This window comes from Cricetulus griseus, chromosome 2 (genome assembly GCF_003668045.3).
Source record: "Cricetulus griseus strain 17A/GY chromosome 2, alternate assembly CriGri-PICRH-1.0, whole genome shotgun sequence".
Lineage (NCBI taxonomy): Eukaryota > Metazoa > Chordata > Mammalia > Rodentia > Cricetidae > Cricetulus > Cricetulus griseus.
Genome location: NC_048595.1, coordinates 271099409 through 271119560, shown reverse-complemented (window position 1 = coordinate 271119560; position 20152 = coordinate 271099409). Strand labels below are relative to the sequence as shown.

At 41.4% G+C, this 20152-nt stretch overlaps 1 protein-coding gene across 1 annotated transcript in view; it reads right to left on the bottom strand.

Moving 5' to 3' along the window:
• Positions 1-20152, bottom strand: part of Arfgef3 (ARFGEF family member 3) — a 142183-nt gene that overhangs the window by 8201 nt on the left and 113830 nt on the right. The window contains exons 22-31 of the mRNA XM_027401943.2: positions 18041-18220; positions 14388-14532; positions 12875-12997; positions 9682-9785; positions 8741-8885; positions 6799-6927; positions 4626-4802; positions 3090-3204; positions 1500-1602; positions 1103-1234 (exon numbers count right to left, since the gene is read on the bottom strand). Coding sequence (XP_027257744.1) covers positions 1103-1234; positions 1500-1602; positions 3090-3204; positions 4626-4802; positions 6799-6927; positions 8741-8885; positions 9682-9785; positions 12875-12997; positions 14388-14532; positions 18041-18220 — 1353 coding nt within the window. The remainder of the gene's footprint in view (positions 1-1102; positions 1235-1499; positions 1603-3089; positions 3205-4625; positions 4803-6798; positions 6928-8740; positions 8886-9681; positions 9786-12874; positions 12998-14387; positions 14533-18040; positions 18221-20152) is intronic.

Sequence of the window (20152 nt, the reverse complement as noted above, 5' to 3'; positions counted from 1 at the left end):
GAACAGAAGAAAGAGAGAAATACTAAGAGGTGAGACAAGCCCCTTAACCATTGATTTCAGGAGAGGTTTCTCTGCTGATGATCTGTTGTTAAGTTTGAAACACAGCGGCCAAGCTGGCCTAGAACCCACTCTATAGCCCAAGCTAGCCTGAATTCAAGTCCCCCTGCTGGAATTATAGACATTAGCCTCCTTGCCCAGCTGTCATTTTTATAGTCTACCACATGCTTGCACACATGTGAAAATACCGGTGTACACATGTGAAAAATTGAACCAAGTGCCACAGCTTCCTATTTAGAGAAGCCATGCCTGAGGAGGGCCACTTAGTCTTTGCTGCAAGCCCAACTTATTGCTGCATCTGGCCACAGTTGCCACCCTGTTGCAGAGGATCCTCAGTTCAGCTTTATTCTGTCCCTTCTTCTGCAGACACACTGTGGCTGCTTCCTAGGGACCTGCCTTTTCCTTTCAGAACTGATGGTCATGTCCCAGGACATTATGAATGTGCTCATCAGGTGAGGTAAGAAGCTGGATATGGAAGACTCTTCCTTGTCTCATTGGCTGAGCACTTCTGGGGGAAGCCCTTCAGAAGCAACCTGGACAGGGAAACTTGTCAACAGATTCCCTGGGTCTGGTGTTAAAAGTGGTTGTGAGCCATCTGATGTGGGTGTTAAGAACCAAACCCAGGTTGTGTGAAGACATTCTTAATGGCTGGCTACACTCAATTCAAATATGCTAAGTCACTTAAAAGTATCAAGGACTGTTCTGTAAGAGTGATAAAAATATAATGCATGAGCCATCTTTAGTTACCTGTATTTAGCGGCAATAGTATTTAGAAAACCTTCTAAGTAGCCTAAGCATGGTGTAGATGAAGTCCAGGCTGCAGGATAGGCTCTGATCTGAGTGCTAAAGGATACAACCTGCAATGGGATGGTGTAGGGAGAATGAGCTAAAGTCATTTTAGTGGGAAAATGGTACTGGCAAGGGCTTAGGGCCTTAATGTGTCTTTAAGGGAGTGAGAGGTGCCTGGTGATGCAGGACATGGAGGATGACTCTGAGCATGCATCTCAAGCTTCTGAAGTCCCAAGACCCATAGTCTAACTCTTACCTGCTGGGCCATGGCCCGGATACGCCAGTATTCTGCCTCAGCACTGGGGGAGGAGGATGGGGCTGCTACCCGCACCTGGCAGCCTTCTCCGCTGAAGCCCTCTGTGCCACTATGGAAGCAGCCTAGCAGGTCCTAGGAGGAACAGCAGGCATTCATGGGGTTTGTATGGGTTTAAAGTGCCAGGCCCAATCTCGAATCTGATACTGATATAAAAGAACCAACCCAGATGTGTGTGTGTGTGTGTGTGTGTGTGTGTGTGTGTTTTGTTTTGTTTTTAACTTTTTATGTTCTGCTACTGTGCAACTGTATGAGCAGGCAGGCAGAACTCAGGTGCCCAGTCTGAGCAAGCTGCAATGGGCTAAGAAAGAAAACAACTTTGCTTTCCTCCTTGTCTTACCTTCACTGGCTTGAGTGTGGCAGAGAAGGCATCCTGCAGGGCACAGCACGCAAGTCGCCACATCTCCTCAGTGAACACAGGACCCGCTGTCACGAGGACATACCTGCCAAAAGGTACGTCCTGAGTCCAGAAATTCTGCTGTCCTCAGTGTTGAGTGGAGCACAGGTCTATCATGGAGTTGCTCTGCAAGCCCTCCTGTTTTCCACCCCTCTGGTATCCCACTGTCAAGATACTAACATCTAAACCAGTTTAATTTAGAAACATCGATGGATTTCCACTGCAAACAGACCAATGTTTACCCTTAGGCTTACATGCAGGGCTGTATACCCTTCATTTATTTTCCCATCCTGGCCCTATTTGCTACCTTTCCTCTACAAATCCTAGCCACATTCAACAAGATCAAAAACTCTTGTTGTTCCTTATCTTCTTGCACCTGCTGTCTTGTTCTCCTAGCTGGAATATTATCACCTAGTGAAGATTTACCATTTCAGTTTAAATGAGATGTCCCCAGAAAGTCCCTGGCTTTGAATACAATGTACCCAGTGAGTGGCTGTTTGGGAAGGATTAAGATGTGTGACCTTTATTTAAGGTTTCAAAAGCTTTTAACCATCTTCCGTGTAGTACACTCTCTGCTTTCTGCTTACAGTTTGAGATGAGAGCTCTACAGCTATTCCCCTGACACACCCTTGCTCCACCACCATGGATGCTAACCCCTCCGAATTATAAGCCCGATTAATTGTTCTTTTATAAGTTGCCTTTGTCATAGTGTGTTTTCATTGTAGCAATAGGAAAATAATGAAGACAATGACTTTGGTGTAGGAACCGAATGTTGCCATTATTACCATTCTGAATCCCCCATTCTTGTCCTTTCTGGATATTAACATTTACCCCCCCAACCCCCCACCCAGAGGGGTTAATGAAAATCAGTTTTCAGTGACCCTGTCTCTGCTGGTTCTTATATTTTTTGAGATATCTGTGTAGCCTAAGGTGGTTTTGAACTTAAACCCTCTTTGCTCTACCTCCTGAATGCTGGGATTACAAATGTGTGTGTACCTGACAGTTTTGTGATCACTCTCAGTATCTACATTAAAGATATGGAAGAGCCTAGGTATCTAGTAACATTCTCACGAGAAGAGTTTTATGTCCTCGTTGTACATAGGGACAGTACTCTATACCCCAAAATGGGATTGTTAGGAGCAGTAGTAAGGCATGATAACAAAATCGTAAGACTTAAGAGAATCCCCTAAAGGGGTTCATGGGACCCAGGAACAGATTGAGGCAAACTACCTGGTGGGTAGGAGCTGTCAGCAGGTACCAAGTCTCAGGTTTTACCCACCATGCTCCCCCATCACTCCTGAAGAAAACCTTTCTCCTTTGTCTCCAACGAAACCACCTATCATTTCCTCTACCTCCACTTTCTCTACCCCCATCTACACTAAGCACTTGCAGAATGAATACCAAAAGGACTATTAATTATAATTTATTTATAAAAAACAATCTAAAAAGTGAGTTACTACCATAAAAGATAATGCCTTTGGATTTCATAATAAAACTTAACCCCTGGGAAGAGCCAATGGACCCTTTTCTCACCTAATGCAGGAACAGCCCACTCTGGAGATGGTTTCTGTGGGTTTGGCCACACATGCCACCAGCAGCTCAAAGAGATCCTTCAGCATGGTGTTGATCATGCTCTCATACCTGATGTCTACAGGAAGAAGTAATAAGGTTCTGAGGCCTCTGGTGTAAAGGGAGAGAATGAAATGGCTGTCTCTAGCAAAACAAAATCTAGACATAAAAAGATATATATGGGGAAAAAGAAAACAAGAATGGTTTACCTTCCCTTATATCCCCTCAAAAAAAATACAGCAAAGCAATGTTTTACTTGGAGTCCTTTTACCAATTTTTGGTGTGTTTCCTCCCATTTATAGATACAGCAAGATTAAATATGTGGTTCACCATTTTCGTGTGTGTATTGTTCAAAGTTCAGCATATAATTAATCTAGTCAAACAAGACAGAATATTATATATGGCCTGAAAATGAGTTGCTGAAAAAAATGCTTCCAAAAAGGAAAAAGAACATTCATGCTTTTCTTGGCGCTAAAAAGCTGTATTTCATGTAAGTGCTCTTGGAAAACAACAATCTCGTCTTAGTTTGGTGTCTTCTGAACCTTGTCAATCTGGCTTCCATCTGCACATCCTTTGCAGACTGAAGGAAGGAGATATCCCCAAACCAGTCTATTTGCCAACTCAAGGAATGCATCTGTATGTTCTTCCTATATCCTTGTAATACCACAGAAGCAATTTTCAGTGGTATTGTCCACACCCCTCCCTGTGCAAAGCAACAGCCTGCTTGAGAACATCAACCCCTTGAGACACATTTAGATCCCCCTCCTCCAACTGCAGACAATCCTCCTCCATCAGTATTCTTATTTTTCAGGATAATTTGGTCTCATTTCTTATTCTTGCTTTAGACTCCTTGGGGCCAACACTCTGCTTGGTTTTTATCTTTTCTAGCAAGGAAACTTGTTAATGCTTTGTTTAGCTGTTTCTTCATCCTCCCGAGCCTTCCAAGGCAGCTCATGAGCAAGAATCCCACTTTCACAGAGGCCCCTGCTCAGGTGTCTGGGATTCTGTCCCTTTCTATCTGCTGTTTTCAACATAACTCTCCCCTAGCATTTTTTTCCAAAATGCCGCAGGCGTTAAGAAACTTCCCATAATCCCTGCCCTGAGAAGTATCTATTTCTTTTATTTTCCCTCTTTAGATGAAGAAGCACAAAGCATTCCCACTTCTGCATGCTTTGGCTAGGGGTGTTTTAAAAAGTTATGTATTTGAATATGCCTTCTTCCCTCTCCCTATGCATTGCTATGCTTGATCTGCTACTAGGTATTTTATTGTCAACAGCAAGCATAGAGTATTCTGTTTGATAATTTTATAGAGGCTGCATGGGTATCAATCCCCCCCCCCCCAATGATATGCTGTTAGATTACTGGTACTAACCACGTGTTTCTATTTCCTTTATTCCCTGGACAAAGGCATTTGCATCAGGGATTCACTAAGCACTTTGAGATAATGATGCTGTGTGCTGAAGCAGTGCCAGCAAGGGCTGGCTCTATCATTGTGGCTACCTGAGTGTAGAAAGCTCTGAATGTGCTCCACCACCAGCTCGCAGGACAGACCGATGGCATGCTTGAAGTTAGCAGATGCCACATCCCAGTAGGAGTGGTCCTTGTGGCTACGACGGAGCCACACAGACATCACAGGAAGGAGAAGGTGAACGACTGCATAGATTCCAAATCCTGGGCCTGATAAAGAAAGAGAAGGGTCAGAATTGTGCTTTCAAGAGGAGTAGGGGTTTCTTGCTATGGCTGATATAAAAAATCTCTTTCAAAAGATCTCCCCTGTCTCTGAGAAAGTATGAGATGAATTGGCAACTCATTGGGGGTAACAGCGGGGACATTTTTCTTCTTTGTATGATTTTAGCAGATATACAAATACACATAAAAAATTGAAATATCACAGCTAAAATGTTACTTGATCTCTTAGTCCTCAGATTCAAACACAAAATACATACATGAATATAGGAAAGAATGTCAAAATATATATTACATATATATTTATGTGGAGCACAGTTTTTGTTTATTAACAGTCTGGGTCTCACTATGTTGCCCAGATGGGCCTTGAACTCCAGTCTGAAGTGTGTTCCTGTTGAGACTCCTGAGTAGCTCTGTGACTATAGGCATTTCCCACCAAGCTAGCTGAGAGCTTTAAAGATTACTTTTTGATAAATATGAAGAACACACTTTATATCATAAACAATCCTTATTTTCACTGACACATACTATATCCATTATACATACTTGTAATTTACCAATTTCAGTACTGATGGACATTTAAGATGTGATTTTTTTTATTCTGTAGACAATGCTATAAAGAAAATCTTTGTGCCTCTTCAAAAAATTAGTGGATTAAAAATAAAGAAGAAACCCCAAATAAATGAAAGATACAAAAGATAACAAACATGAAAATTATATAGAATAGAGAAGGACAAAATTTACCTATAGATATAATTCCATTTTAACATATTTCCTTAGTTTTTGAATGTATGTGTATGTATATGTATTTATAAATACATAGTTTCATATAGTTGATCTACATTTAAAATAATGTCTTATAAATGCCACTCACACTTATTAACTACTTCCTCATTTAGTATTCATAATTTTTATTTTAACATTTAAGAGATTTCAACAAATAGATATGTATTTTTAGCACTAAACACCATCTATATGTATCATGGGACAATTAATATGAAAACTGAAAATGGCACTTACTAATGAAATGCACAACTCTTTAATGGAATGGTTTTAAATATTAATTATATGAGACTAGCTATAAACTTTGGAATGGGTTTTGAGAAGGTGTTAATATCAAATCTTCATAACAATGAAGAGACATCTCACTGGAATAGTAGTTAACTAGTAGTTAATTAAATTAAGGTTCTAATTCTATTAGTAAAAACCAAAATTTCAGGGTTGCAGAGATGGCTCAGTTATTAAGGACACTGGCTGCTCTTAACTGAACCCTGGTCCAAAGGACCAGAGTTCAATTCCCAGCATCCACATGATATCTCACAACAATCTGTAACTCCAGTCGTGGGAGATCTTATGCCCTCTTCAGGCACTGCATGCACATGGTGTACAGACATTTATGCAGGCAAACCACTAATAAAATACTAAAATCGTGGCCTTACATATCTATACAATTTTCTTTGAGGAAACCTTGGAATGAAAAACATGTATGCTAAGTTTTAAAACTACAATCAACAGATACATTTCTAAGGCCTCTTCTTTCACACACACGGGACTGTCCGAGGCATTGTGTATCTCTTCCAATCCTAATCACCCTGACAAGAGGCTGCTTGGTACAGCATGTGCTTATGAGTGATGGATCTGTTGAGCTCTCCTAATAGCCCTGGGGCTGTACAGCCTATAAGATCTGGCCAAGGAAGAAGGCTGTCATCATGGCAAATTGCAAAGTCAGCTGGCTTACAGAGACACCGATGGATCAATGTGGGAGTCCAACAGCACCAAACCATACATGTTTTGTAAAAATTTCAGGGACATACCTGACCCATCACTTCACATTCAATACACATTTACTGAGCATCCACTGTGTGTGGAACTTTGTGTTAAATGTAAGAAACAGTGATGGCAGGTAAACATCCAGAGAGATGCCTTCTTGAAAATAGTCACATATCTAACAACCCTTCCTCCAGTATAAACAGATGTAGACATTCACCAGGTGTTTTGGTGACATCTCTCAACAGCTCAAAGAGTAAATCTAAGGTTGGTGGTTGGTGTTGCCGTGGACAGTTGGACACAGCTGCTGTTAGCTGCTCTAGCAGGATGATCCAAACTTCTATCAGACCTGGAAAACAAAAAGCAGATCTCTCTGAAACCCAGATATCCATCATGAAGAACCCTCCAAAGATCCCAGTGAAAACCTCATATAAATGGCAAGGGGCACTGGGATGACAGTCATCACTCAGTATAGCCCTCAGTGCCTACGAGAGGTGAAGATGGGGTAATGTGGTCTGACAAAGTCAAAGGAAAACACAGGACTCAAATTCTCCCCTAACTCCTCACTTTAAACCTGGCAATAGTATATGCAAATTCTATACTGAAATGACTGTCAGATGACTTGGGAGCTCATCAAATGATAATAAAAATATAAAATTGTCTGTTTTGTTTCCCATCTGTCCTCTTGCTTTTCCTTGTAAGACATGCTAGCCTCAGACCTATTTAGTCAAGGATAATCTTGAACTTATGATTGGTATTTCCCACCTCACATATATGGAACACACAAACAACAAAACAGTTCTCAGAACTGATATATTCTTACATATTATCGTGGATTCCCAATATACATAATTATCCTGCCCAGTGAAAAGTACAAACATTTACAAAAATCACAAACATACACAGGCTATACAGAGCTAGGCATAATAGTTGATGGGGAGGACTAAATATCAAAATTTATAGTCACCTTCTAAGAGCTGGGATTTCAGGCACTTGTTATGTACCCTATTTATGCACTGCTGGAGATCAAGCCCAGGGCATCGTGCATGTAATGTAACCACGACTGAATAAGCCACATCCCTAGACTTCCTGTCTACTCTTTTAAAATCACAAAGTTAGCCTGTTCATTATTTTCTTTGTAATGTTAGTGGCATCAATTACATATATCATGTTGTGTAACCATTAATACTGTTTCAGTAATTTTTGTCATTTGTGGCCAACTGATCATGTATATTTTCCTTCTTTCTTTCTTTCTCCCTTTAGTCCAAGGCAAAACCCAAGACTTTATTATAGACAACAACATTAGCTTCTACTCATAACTACATTGGTCGAAGGTTTCAAATATTCAGTCAAAATTATTCTTTCCCATAGTTTAAAATGTTGCATTAGATATCTATTCCTCCCATCTAATGTTTTCTGTATCCCATTTTATGAGGTTTTACCATTTAAGATATCTGTCAAACACTGTAAACTTCTAACCACTCCTGTAATTGAAGAACAAAAATAAAAACATCCTCCAAGAGTGTATGAAATGACCTGGGCTTGGAAAGTAACCCTAATCAAGATATGGACCAGATGAGGTCCTCTGAGGACATAGGCAGCAATTGTGGACAGGAGTCAACACACAGGAAAATCACGTAGAGTTACCCAATAGGAGTCTGGTTTGCAGGAGATTGCATGGGACCTAATTTGAAACAAATTCTTTAGAAGTATTCTTTTCCTCAGCCTATCAGCTTCACTGGTCACAGGTAGAGTCTCTCTTCAGTAATGGCTTCATTTCCCCTGTCTCTAACCAAATACTCTTAGGGGAAGTAATTGTGTTTCCTTGAAGCTAGTGAAGTCAATTGCTAGCCTACTTAAGCACCAGTGCAATATTGTCCTAATTCACTAAATTCAAGAGACAGAGTTTGAAACTTATTTGGTGGGATCTGCATAGCTGTGATGGTTTTACACAGAGATATCCACGTGACAAGAATAGGTTAATGTTGACTTTAGGGAGACCTTGGAAACTCTGGTTAAACTTATGATGATAAAACTTACTTAAAAAAAAAAAACATAGAAATGGATGACCACTCTTATGATCTGTAAACTAACTTAATTTATTGCCTGAGATTCTGGGACTAAGAACACAAAAAGAATCCTTGTCAAATCAATGAACTTACCAGTTTCATCATCAAAATCTGATAGGACTGATTCAATTCCATCCTCACTGCTGGCCGACTGCTCCTGAAGCCTTCGTGGCAAGCTGGCAAGTCGCCCGCTAAGGAATATTGGCTTTAAGGGCATTTTGTAGATTTTGGCCAGTAACTAAAGAAGAAGACCACACCAAACAGTGCACTTATATATGGGAAAATTCTCAGTGTTACACAACAGTAAGATTACAAATTGCTATTAAAGGGGCTTCAACTAGCAGGGCTCCTAAAGAATGAAAGTTGTGATTTGCATTCGAAATATGACAAGAGCATTTCTATCAAGAAGCAGATGCAATAATACTCACTGGCAACAAAACAGTGGGTAATTTTCAATATCTGATATATATATATATATATGTATATATATATTTATAAACTTATAGGAGAGACCCTGGATACCTGTACTGCTGACCATGCCCGTTTGGGCATGGTCACAGGTATGGAGAGGCATAGGATAGAGAGAGAGGACCGGAGGTGCTAGCTGTCTCTTGGGGTTCAGGGCAGGTCTTGGAAGCATCTGGGATCAGACTTCTTAGAGTGCCAAATCTGGTTACTGGTTCCTAGTGTGAGTGTATCTTCTTAATAAATTACCAGTTAATAACCTATCCTGGGTTTGATCTTGTTCCTCATCATAGACTCACTAGGGTCACTGTGAACATGTCCAGTATTTTTGTCTGTGGGGGACCCCAGAGAAGAGTCCATAGAAAAATGGGCACCAGACTATGGCTTCCCCTTCCCACAATGCAACCTCCCAAGAAGCAGAGGAGCTCTAAGAGAAAGCCAGGGGATGGAGAAGTCTGGGTCAAGGTGGAGGAGTTAAAAGTGTCTCTCCTAGGCCCCAGTTAGAGACATTTTCTGATGTTCTATGAATACCCTCCGAGGCAGATGTGGGGTTTGGAGCTCGCCGGTACCTGAGAACAGCGTCTGAGGTAATCCAGAGCAGGCAGGCACAGGTCTGTGGATGTGGCTCCCACTCCAGGGACACAGTCTCCAATCTCTTTACAGTCTACCTCCCCTAGGGCAGTGTGGGGACAGAGACAAAATTAGCCATGCTCTCCAATCACAATGGAAGACACACTCACTCACATCTTACCCGAATAAATATACATAGAAGGAAAGAAAAATTACAGCATGACCCTGACAAGATTCCTCTCCATGAGTGTCCCTGCCCCACCTCCCAAATAAGGAAGATTTCATCTGTTCTGGTCCAGTACTTCTGGTGGCTGAGAGGGGATTTCTGCAAGCCAGCACATTAATTCACTTCTCTGCTGGATGCTGTGACTTCTGAAGCTTTGGTGACAGACAGCAGTCCCAGAGGCAGGGCTATAATGAGGCTCTTGGCCTCCTCCCTCTTTGGATTTTTATCTTCTGCCAGCATGAGGCACTAAATGATGACAATAAATTTAGAGCCCAGGAAGAGTAAACATATGGAGTTTGGAGACATAGGCAATTTAATTGGATGGAAATTTGTTTATTTTCATATAGTTGTATAGATTTAACTCATCTCTGGAAAAGATTTTCTTTTTTTTCCATTTTAAAAATCTTTTTATTTCATTTTACATAGCTTGTTGGAGCCCATTCCCTATGGTGGGATGCCACACTCAGTCTCAATACATGGGAGAGGGGCCTAGCCCAACCTATTGTGCCAGACTATGTTGAGTCCTCATGGGAGCTCTTACCCATGAGGAAGCGTGGACTTGGGGGTGGGCTGGAGGGGAGGAGGTGAAAAGGTGAGAGGAGGGGTGGGAGGGAGAACTGTGTTTGGAATGTAAAATGAAATTTAAAAAAATAAGAAAATGGAAGAAAAAGATTTTTTATAGTTAAAGAACCAAGAATTATAATTTTTATCTCAGTGTCATGAATCTATTTCTATACTTCTAATAAAATTATTCCACAGCACTGTAATTATAGCTAATTGTCTGCAATTGTAGCAGCAAGCACCCTTCCCTATGGGTAAATAGACATAATTACTAGGCATTAGTTAAAATTCAGAAGCAATGAGGCATGCTTCTACATAAAAGAAATAAATGAATTTACATTCTAGATTAGGGTTGGCCAACTTTTTGTAAAGGGCCAGAGAGCAAGTACTTAAGGTTCTGTAGGTCATCCTGTCTTCATTTCTGTTGCTGTAGCACAAGGTCAAATAAAATTGTTTGAAAGAAAATCTGTAGTGAGCTAGGTTTGGAAAATTGTCAGCTCCTGGTTTGTATTTATTTACCTTACAACTGAAAGCAGAGACTAGTGTGAATTTGTGCTAGAAAAGCAGCTGGGAATGAACAATAGTCTCATTTCCCATCCTCTGTATGATAGCAGGTGTTACCTTTTTTATGTTTTATATATACCCAAGTATATATTGGCTCTCTAGACCCAAGTGGTACACAGGAAGCATGTCTGTATGGGGTATCCTATCCTCCTCACTGAACCCCAAACCTTACACATTGACTCTTTACTTCATAGATCACACAATAAAATAGAACCCATCTTTTCAAAAAATCTCCCATGTGCACATTAATAATTTTGCATTTCTACATTCAGTCCCTAACTTTTCTCTAAGACATAGTCTCAAATTTCTAACACGCTGTTAGGTACTTTTACCTGAGTATTTCACAGACACTGGGTGTCTGTGTGTCTAACTGTCTAAGGAAAAGTCTTCACCTTGTCTTCTTTGCTATGGACCAAGTACTTGTATCCACATGACATGAAAACATGAGTGGAAAATTCCAGAAATAAGAAATTCCTAAGTTTGAAATTACATGTTTTTGTTGGCAACAAGATGAAATGTCACTCCTGCTCCATCCCATCTGGAATGTGTTCTGCATCCAGGCTGGATATGGTACCCACCTATTGTCACTTTGTAGTCACCTGGGTTGTCACACTGCCTGATATGATATCTATGTATTGTAATCATCTTTTTTTTAAATTGCTATTTGTTTTTATGGGTATGAGTGCTTTGCCTGCCTGCATGCCTGTGCACCTCTTGCATGCCTGGTGCTGGAGAAACCCGAAGAGGCCATTATAGCCCCTGGACTGGAGTTACAGATGGCTGTGAGCTGCCATGTGGGTACTGGGAATTGAACCTGGGCCCTCTGAAGGAGCAACCAGTACTCTTAACAAATGAGTCATCCCTCCGGCCTTTATCATTAGTTTTTGTTAGTTAACACCTACTTCATAAATTAACTGTTGGTATATATTTATACAAAAAATAGAGCATTCACAGGTTTGGTACTATTAAGTGGCTTTAGGAACCTACTGGTGGTCTTAGAACATATCCCTGTAGAGCTCAACTGTATTTTATAACAGAACAGGGTCAGGATTGCCTACAGCTCAGACTAACAGCAAGTAAATCCTGTGCTTTCATTTTGTTCTTACTCCAAAAACAAGGGTGACACAAGTGTAACAACTTCTTTGTGTCCAGTTTCTTTCACAGAGGAATGATCAATGCATCAATTACCTATTGAGAAGATAAAACAGCATCAACTTTCTAGTTTCCTTATTTGCAAGGTTCTCAGACTTCACGTCCAGGAGCTTCCTGTGTAAACCTCTTAGACGTGTAAATGTCTTCTAAACTTGTGGTTTAATCTCCCACCCCTTCTCTCCATCTCACCCAGATGAATCTGTGCTCTGTAAAACCCAGCTCCAGCAGGTTATGCTGTATCCAAGACTCCACTCTAGTAGATGTTACCAACGTAAGCTTATAACCACCTAGCTGCTCCCTAAAATATGCCAGGGCTTCGAGAAGGGGAATGCTGACTCATCCAAAACACACACTGCCATTTCGAAGGCTAGAGGAGGCATTCTTAAGTTTGCTTTCTGACTGCTAAGTGCCACACTAAAGGGAATGGTTTCCTGCACAAGGTCAATTACTGAAGATTATATGGAATATCCTGAGATTGAAAGGGAAGTTGGCATAAAACAATGTTTAGTTTGAGAATGTATTGTATCACAAGATATTTTATAGATACAGTAAAAAAATCAACTTCAGACAAACCCGAGTGTAGAATGCAGATGAAGCCATGTGTTCATATCCCAGGATGAGTGCTTTTTCTAGCAGCCTGCAGTGAAAGGGTTGACAGTGACTGTGAGTGTCATGAGGGTTCCACTTACCCAGTCCTTTGACAAACTTCATAAGGCACATGATGTAACTAGTAGCTGCATTAGCAAAGACCTGGATGTTGTCGGTGTTGAGAAAAGCTTCAAACACGTCGAACACAGGAGCCTGGCCTTTTCCTGAGGGAAGAAGGGGAGAGAATCATTACAGAGGGAGGTTTTAACCTTTCATGGTGCTTACACTTCCAGCACCTCCTAGGTAGTCTTAGTGAAGGTCCACTGGAGAAATGTCTAGACCTTTCAACTGATACAGCCAGCATGTCTTGCTGCTTCACCTAGATGGAAGCTATAGGAAGGCTGGGTGGACACTAGAGGGTAGAGCCGGAGGAACAGAGGCCTGGAGCAATGTGTGGGTCTGCAGTACAACAAACACTGGGCTTCTGGGATGTTGCAGCACAGAAAATTCTAGAACATCTATAGACCAGGCCGGGGAAATACGCTTATTCATTCATTCCTGTTCAGGAGTTTGCTTGCCTTAGGAAATCAGGTATGCAAGGTTGTCAATCAGGTGGAACTTGACTGGCATCCAGGAACTTGATTATTAGAATATTCCTGGGCAAGTTATCACATAAGATGGTTCACTATCCTAGACTGTGCAAAACATTTGGTTTATGCTAAACACCTGGGAGTTGGTATATACCAGATATAATGTGTCTATGTGACCAGTTTCTTGCTTGTTTTTTTTTTTTTTGTTTGTTTGTTTTTTGTTGTTGTTGTTTTAAACCTCGATTTATGTTACTGACACTTTCACTGCTGAGGGAAGAGTTCTCTGTGTGAACTTCCATGGGAAAGCAAGAATGTCAAGAAACCTATCTGGATCCTTCCAGATTCTCTGTCTTCTTATTTTAAAATCTGGCTGTGCCCTTATTATACTACCATAGTGAAACTTAGTCATGAACCATGTAATAAACCAAGGCATGCAATAAATCTTATCATAGCCATATGCTCTGTCCCATGCAGCCTTCTGCTAGGTTTCTGAATCTCAGGGTGGCCTCAGGGAATCACTAACACAATACCCCCAGATTCTGGGTATGCCATTTCTAGCTCAATCCAAACTCCCTAATTATGATTCTCGTGAATTACAATTTTCTGTTTCTTGAAAATAGATACAGGCATAGTGTACCTTCTCCTAAATGCTGGGGACCAGATATGTTTTGGAATTTGGAGTTTTTCAGCATTTGAAATATTTGCTAGAATTTACTGAGACTCTGAAATCCAATGTTTTGGATTTTGGAGCCTTTCAGATTTTCAGATGTACAAATTGTGACATTTTCCCGCTGTGGTCTCAGAAGTAACTCGACATAGCAATACAGACTGGACCAAAACCCAGTGCCAACAGAAAGGATCTGATAAGCTCAGAGCTCTTGGCCAGCTGGCAGAAATCCAACCTCAGGTCCTTGCTGCATGTTATTTCCTGCCCACAAGAATGGCTGGCAGAATGGCTTTCCTCCTGCCCCTTTGAAGCCTGAGGAATGAATTGCCATAGGGACAATCACCCAATGGTTCTTACCCATGGAGTAGTCCCCAACCAGGTACTCCTTCACCTCTGACTTGTTCCCACTGTGCACTGTTTCCAGTGCACTGAACAGGGGTCTCCATCCCGACTGGATCTGTGTGGAGCACACCTCCACCAGCTCCCCGATGGAGGTGACCACCTGCGCGGGTGAAGCAGGAAGTGATTAATTAACACAGATAGAACTTGTAGGAAAGATGATGGACTTCTCTGCCCCCTCCATTTCTGAGTTAATTTTAGTGAAAGAGAAAAACACAACTGAGACAGACTGGCTTGTTTCCCCAGTAACTAATGTTGCTGAGTAAACTTCCACAAGATTAGCCTTCTGTTAGCTTGCTGTTTTGTGTGTGTGTGTGTGTGTGTGTTGGGTGTGGTGTGTTGGGTGTGGTGTGTGTGTGTGTGTGTGTGTGTGTGTGTGTGTGTGTGTGTGTGTGTGTGTGTGTGTGTGTGTGTGTGTGTGTGTGTGTGTGTGTGTGTGTTGGGTGTGTGCCTCCTTATCGCTATGCATTAGACTCAGGTCCTTTACAGTTCATGCTTTTCAACTACCTCTTACAACTTTGAGCTTATCTTTTCCTTTTTTTTTAAAAAAAAGATTTTATGTGTGAGTATTCTCTCTCTCTCTCTCTCTCTCTCTCTCTCTTTCTCTCTCTCTCTCTCAGTGTGTGTGTGTGTGTGTGTGTGTGTATGCATGCACACCATTTGCACGCCTGGTGTCCATAGGAGTCAGCAGAGATTTTGTATCCCATAGAATTGGAGTTACAGACAATTGTGAGACATCATGTGGGTGCTGGGAATCAAACCTGGGGCCTCTGGAAGAGCAGCCAGTGGTCTTAACCACTGAGCCATCTCTCCAGTCCTGAGTTTGCCTTTTATTATTCTATCTTCTTGGTTTTCTCTTTCAGGGAATACAAGTGTTTAATTTTGATAAGGTCTGACTCATCATATTTTTCTTTTTAAGGGTCATATTGCTAATATTGTTCCCAAGAAACCTTTGCTTCACTTATGTTTGTTGTTATTGCTCTTGCTCATGTTAAGTCATGACCAATCTACAGAGTGGGATGTGTATTGTGTATGTGTGTGTGCACATGTGCTCATATGTGTGCTCAAGTGTGTGTGTAGTGAGAGATGAGGGTTTAAGTTCATCTTCTTTACAAATGTCCAAGTAGAACTGGCTGAAAACATTGTCTTTTTCCTCTGTTGAATTACAATGGCATCTTCATCACAAGTCAATTGGCCAAACACATAAGGACTTCTTTCTTTAGAGTTATTCCCTTCTAATATAAACATCTGCAACTGTAATTTCCCATAAGTACTGATTTAGCTACATCTCACAAATTCAGTATGTCATGTTTTCACTCAAAACATTTTTTTAAACATTCCTTGTCATTTCTTCATTGACTCAAGGATTAGTTGTAATTTTGATGTTTGATTTACAAATATTTGAACACTTCCCAAGTTAATTGTTTATTATGAACCCAATTCTATAGTGGCTGGAAAATATACTTTGTATGATTTAAATCTGGTTAAACTTATTTAGAGTTGCCTTATAGGTTTGTATGTCAACTATTATGAAGAAAGAATGTGTGTCCTGTCACTCAGACTGTTTCATAGTGTTGCTCATTATCTCTACCCTGGTTGTTCTATCAACTGCTTCAAGGGAAGTGCTGTGATTTTCATTAAAATTCATTTAAATCACAGGAAAATGTGCACATTTATCACATTTCTAATTGCATACAGTTCATACATCAAGATACAGCTTGCACTGCTATCTAGACCCACAAAATTTTCATCTTTCAACAATGAAATTCTGTGCCCATTATACAATAACTTTCTATTCCTTTCCATTGTGAGTCTTACATTGTCTGCTTTTCTATTCCATTGTTTGTGCCTTTGTGCATTTCTAAGATTGCACTGGTAGGGGCTTGTGTAGGAGGGCCAGAAGTTAATATTGGGTAGCTTCCTCTGCTGCTCTCCACCTAACAGAGTTTCTCACTGAACCTGGAGCTTGCTGGTTTGAGCAGGCTAGCCTGCCATTGAACCCTAGGGGTTCTCTATTTTAATTGTGCTGGGATTAGAGTGTGCATCCAATGCCTGCTTTTTGCACAGGTGCTGGAATCAAAGTCAGGTCTTCAAGCTTAGTCAGCCAGTACAGTACTGACTCAACTGTCTCCACAGCACCCTCCCCCATTTTATGTCTTCCTTAGTTTTAATTATAAAGTATCAATTTCTAGTAATATTAATATTCTTCTCTTGTCCTTTGTCTTTGAGCTGACACTAACACGATCCCACAAACTCTGTCAAAGCTAGACTCTGCGTCCAAGCTAGAATCTGCGTGGCTCTAGCTCTTCACTGTCTTCTTGTCTCAGTCCCTCCTCCTTCCCATTCCAAGAGAGTAGCCCAGACTGGCTTAGAACTTTCTATGAAGCTCATGCTGGCTTTACTCTTGTAGTCCTCATGCCTCCTGGACTTGTAGGCACAGACCACCACAGCTGGCTTTTGATTCCATTTGACACTGTGTCTGTTGCTACAAACATTTGTGAAGACTTCCATGGGTGTTTTTTCATTTCTCTTAGAGGAACTGCCAGGCTGTGTTCTGAACCAAGTAAAGAATTTGCTTTTTTAATCCAGTGACTGATGTTCATTTCCTCTGTGTCTCATCTGTGGTTATCACCTTCCCTTTGTTTATAGCTGCCCCACAAGTGAAGCAGTGCTCATCATGGGTTCAATTTACATTTTCCTAATGATGCTAACATCCTACTCAATGCTATCATGCATGCAGCCCTACTTACATCAGCATTTTGCTCTCTGTTTCCCACACTTAGTGCAGCCTTTGTTCTTCCATTCTTCTTTTACCAAAAGCACATGTCATTTTAACATCTCTGTTCTAAAACTTCTCTTCATTTGTAGGTAACTTTCTTCATTTTTGATGAGGGGATTATAATTTGTACCCTCAATTTATTACATTATACTTCTAGTTAACACGGACTTTATTGGGGAGAAAAGCAGAATTTTGCTTCCTATATATCCTTATTTCCTCTCTTTTTGCTAGTGTTACATAGTTTTAATTTAAGCTTGGCCTTAAGTTTAATTTAAGCCCAGCCATGTAGTAAGATCTATAGCGTTGTCATCGGCTCCTGCAACCTTGATAATGTGATATGATGAACTAACTCTAGCTTCACTTGATGGCACAACCACCCCAAGGGGCTGTGTGTGTTCACCCCTCTCTGGCTGTCACTTTGGGGGCATTTTAGTAGGTTTTATTTTCTTGCCAATATGTCATTGCATTTAAAAGGAAATGAAAAAGCTCTATTCAGTATCTGGGTTGATTTCAGGAGAGAGCCCGCTGTGTTCTGGGCCCACCATTGTGTCACCTGTGAGGTCACTGGGTTTGCATCTTTCCATTTGTCTCCCATTAGGCAGGATGACTGTGGTCAACAGTGTGGTCTAGATAAGCTATGGGTCAATCCAGCCAGATTCTCCAGGTCTGTGTTTCAGTCCCACCAATCACTAGGCAATCCTGGCCAACTTGTTTACCCTCTCTTTGTCACCTGTTTGGGAAGACAGCATGCAAACCAGAGAACAGTGCCTGTGTCTCCCTCACCAAACACCACTGCTGGAGAGGAGGAAGCTGTAGCTGGTGTCATACTGACCTGGTCTTGGACATCTTCATCACACAGCTCCAACTGCATGATTCGTTCAAAGGGCCGGAAGAGTGCTTCATTAAAGTGGAAGTGAGGCGGCTCACTCCAGTCTGTGAGAACCTCGGTCAGGATATCATGGATGAAGGAAACAGCCTTCTGTGACACGTGGCGCTCCTTGTGGCAGGCCGCCTGCACAAGACAAGAGAGTTGAACGCTAGCAAGAAGTGAGGCAAGGAAAAAATGGCTTCAGAAGGCTTCCCCAGCCCACATCATTATGTAAAGGTAGGAAGAGCAATTCCATTACTGCAAAATTCTAAGGAATTTTAGTGTACAGATGATAAGTGCACTAAATTGCATCTGAAATTTTGTTTTGTTTTGTTTTGTTTTGGTTTTTTGAGACAGGGTTTCTCTCTGTGGCTTTGGAGCCTGCCCTGGCACTTGCTCTGTAGAGCAACCTGGCCTCAAACTCACAAAAATCTGCTTGCCACTGCCTCCCAAGTGCTTTCATTAAAAGTGTGCACCACTACCGCCCGGCTGCATCTGAAATAGATACAACTCCAAAGTCAAGTTAAGGTTTCTGGAAGAGCAAGGTTTCTATTATTTATTTTCTACCACGTGATAGTTTTCTTCAGCAGTGCAGAACATGTCCACTGCAACCTATGGAACTGCTCATGGCTCATCCTTAGTCATCACCTTAATAGTAAGATCAAGTTAGTCATCTGTACACTAGTGAGGTGGCTCAATTGCAACGAGAACTTGAATTGGTTCACACAGCCTGGAACTAATGCTCTTTATTGATTCTGCTCTACATTGGCTCTCAACGTTGACCTAGGACCTGCTTTGACAACTGGCACAACAGAAACCATCCCATAAGTAACAAACTATGATATAGAGTTTGTGCTCTCCCTGTTTGGGGGAATCCTAAGAAGACCATGTGATTGAGTGGGGACTGACTGCCAGAGGCCAGCCTATGTTAAAGACTATGTAGAGAGGGAACTATGACCAGCCTTCCCAAGTGAAACTATCATGGGCCAGTTGGTACCAGTCTTTGTATCAGCAGACTATGGACATATAAGGGTCATCCAAGCTAGGTGTCTTAATTAGTGTTTCTATTTCTAAGCTAAGACATCATGACCAAAAGCAATTTGGAGAGGAAAGGGTTTACTTCATCTTATACTTCCAGATGACATTGCCCATCATTAAGGGAAGTCAGGGCAGGAACTCAAGTAGGAGAGAAACCTAGAGGCCAGAACTGATGCAGAGGCTATGGAGGTGTGCTGCTTACTAGCTTGCTCCTTATGGTTTGCTCAGCCTGTTTTCTTATCACACCCGGAACCACCAGACCATGGGTGGTACCACCCACAATGAGTTAGGCCCTTCCACCTCAATTATCAATTAAGAAAATGCAGCACAGGCTAGCACACAGGCCAATATGATGGGGACATTTTCTTAATTGAGGGTCCAAATGACTCTAGCTTGGTCAAGCTGGAATAAAACTATCCAGAACACTAGTCCAGACCAGAATTACCAGAGCCTTTGCATCAATTTTCTGCTACAGAGGACCAATGGGCAAAATAAATGGTTACAGTTTGAAGCTCCTAGGCTTTCAGTGTAGCTAATTATAGCACAGCACCTAGCTGATGGGATCTTCAGCCTTGACTAAATTGATATATTCTACCTTTCCTCCTAATTAGACTATCCTCAGGTTAATAAGTTAAATTCCATGAAATACTTCCTTGTATATCTTTGCTTAAATACATATGACAGGGTGTTTATGAATAAAGTTACCATTTTAAGTAGGGCAATAATGTTCCCTGTTACTTAGCCAGTGGGGTGGTTTAAATGAGAAATGATCCCCATAGGCTCAGGTATCTACTTGAACACTTGGTCCCTAGCTGGGGAGGTAGTGCCGCATTGCTGGAGGAAGTGACACTATTGGTGGTCTTTGAGATTTAGTAGCCTCACCCTATCTCCAAGGTTGTTCACTCAGGTTTGTGTTTACATGGGAAGATGTGTGATCTCTCAGCTTCCTGGCTCTGCATTCCTGCCATTATAGGCTCTCCTTCTGGAACTGTAAGCCCAAACAAATCCTGCTCTCTGTAAGTCATCTTGGTTAGAGTG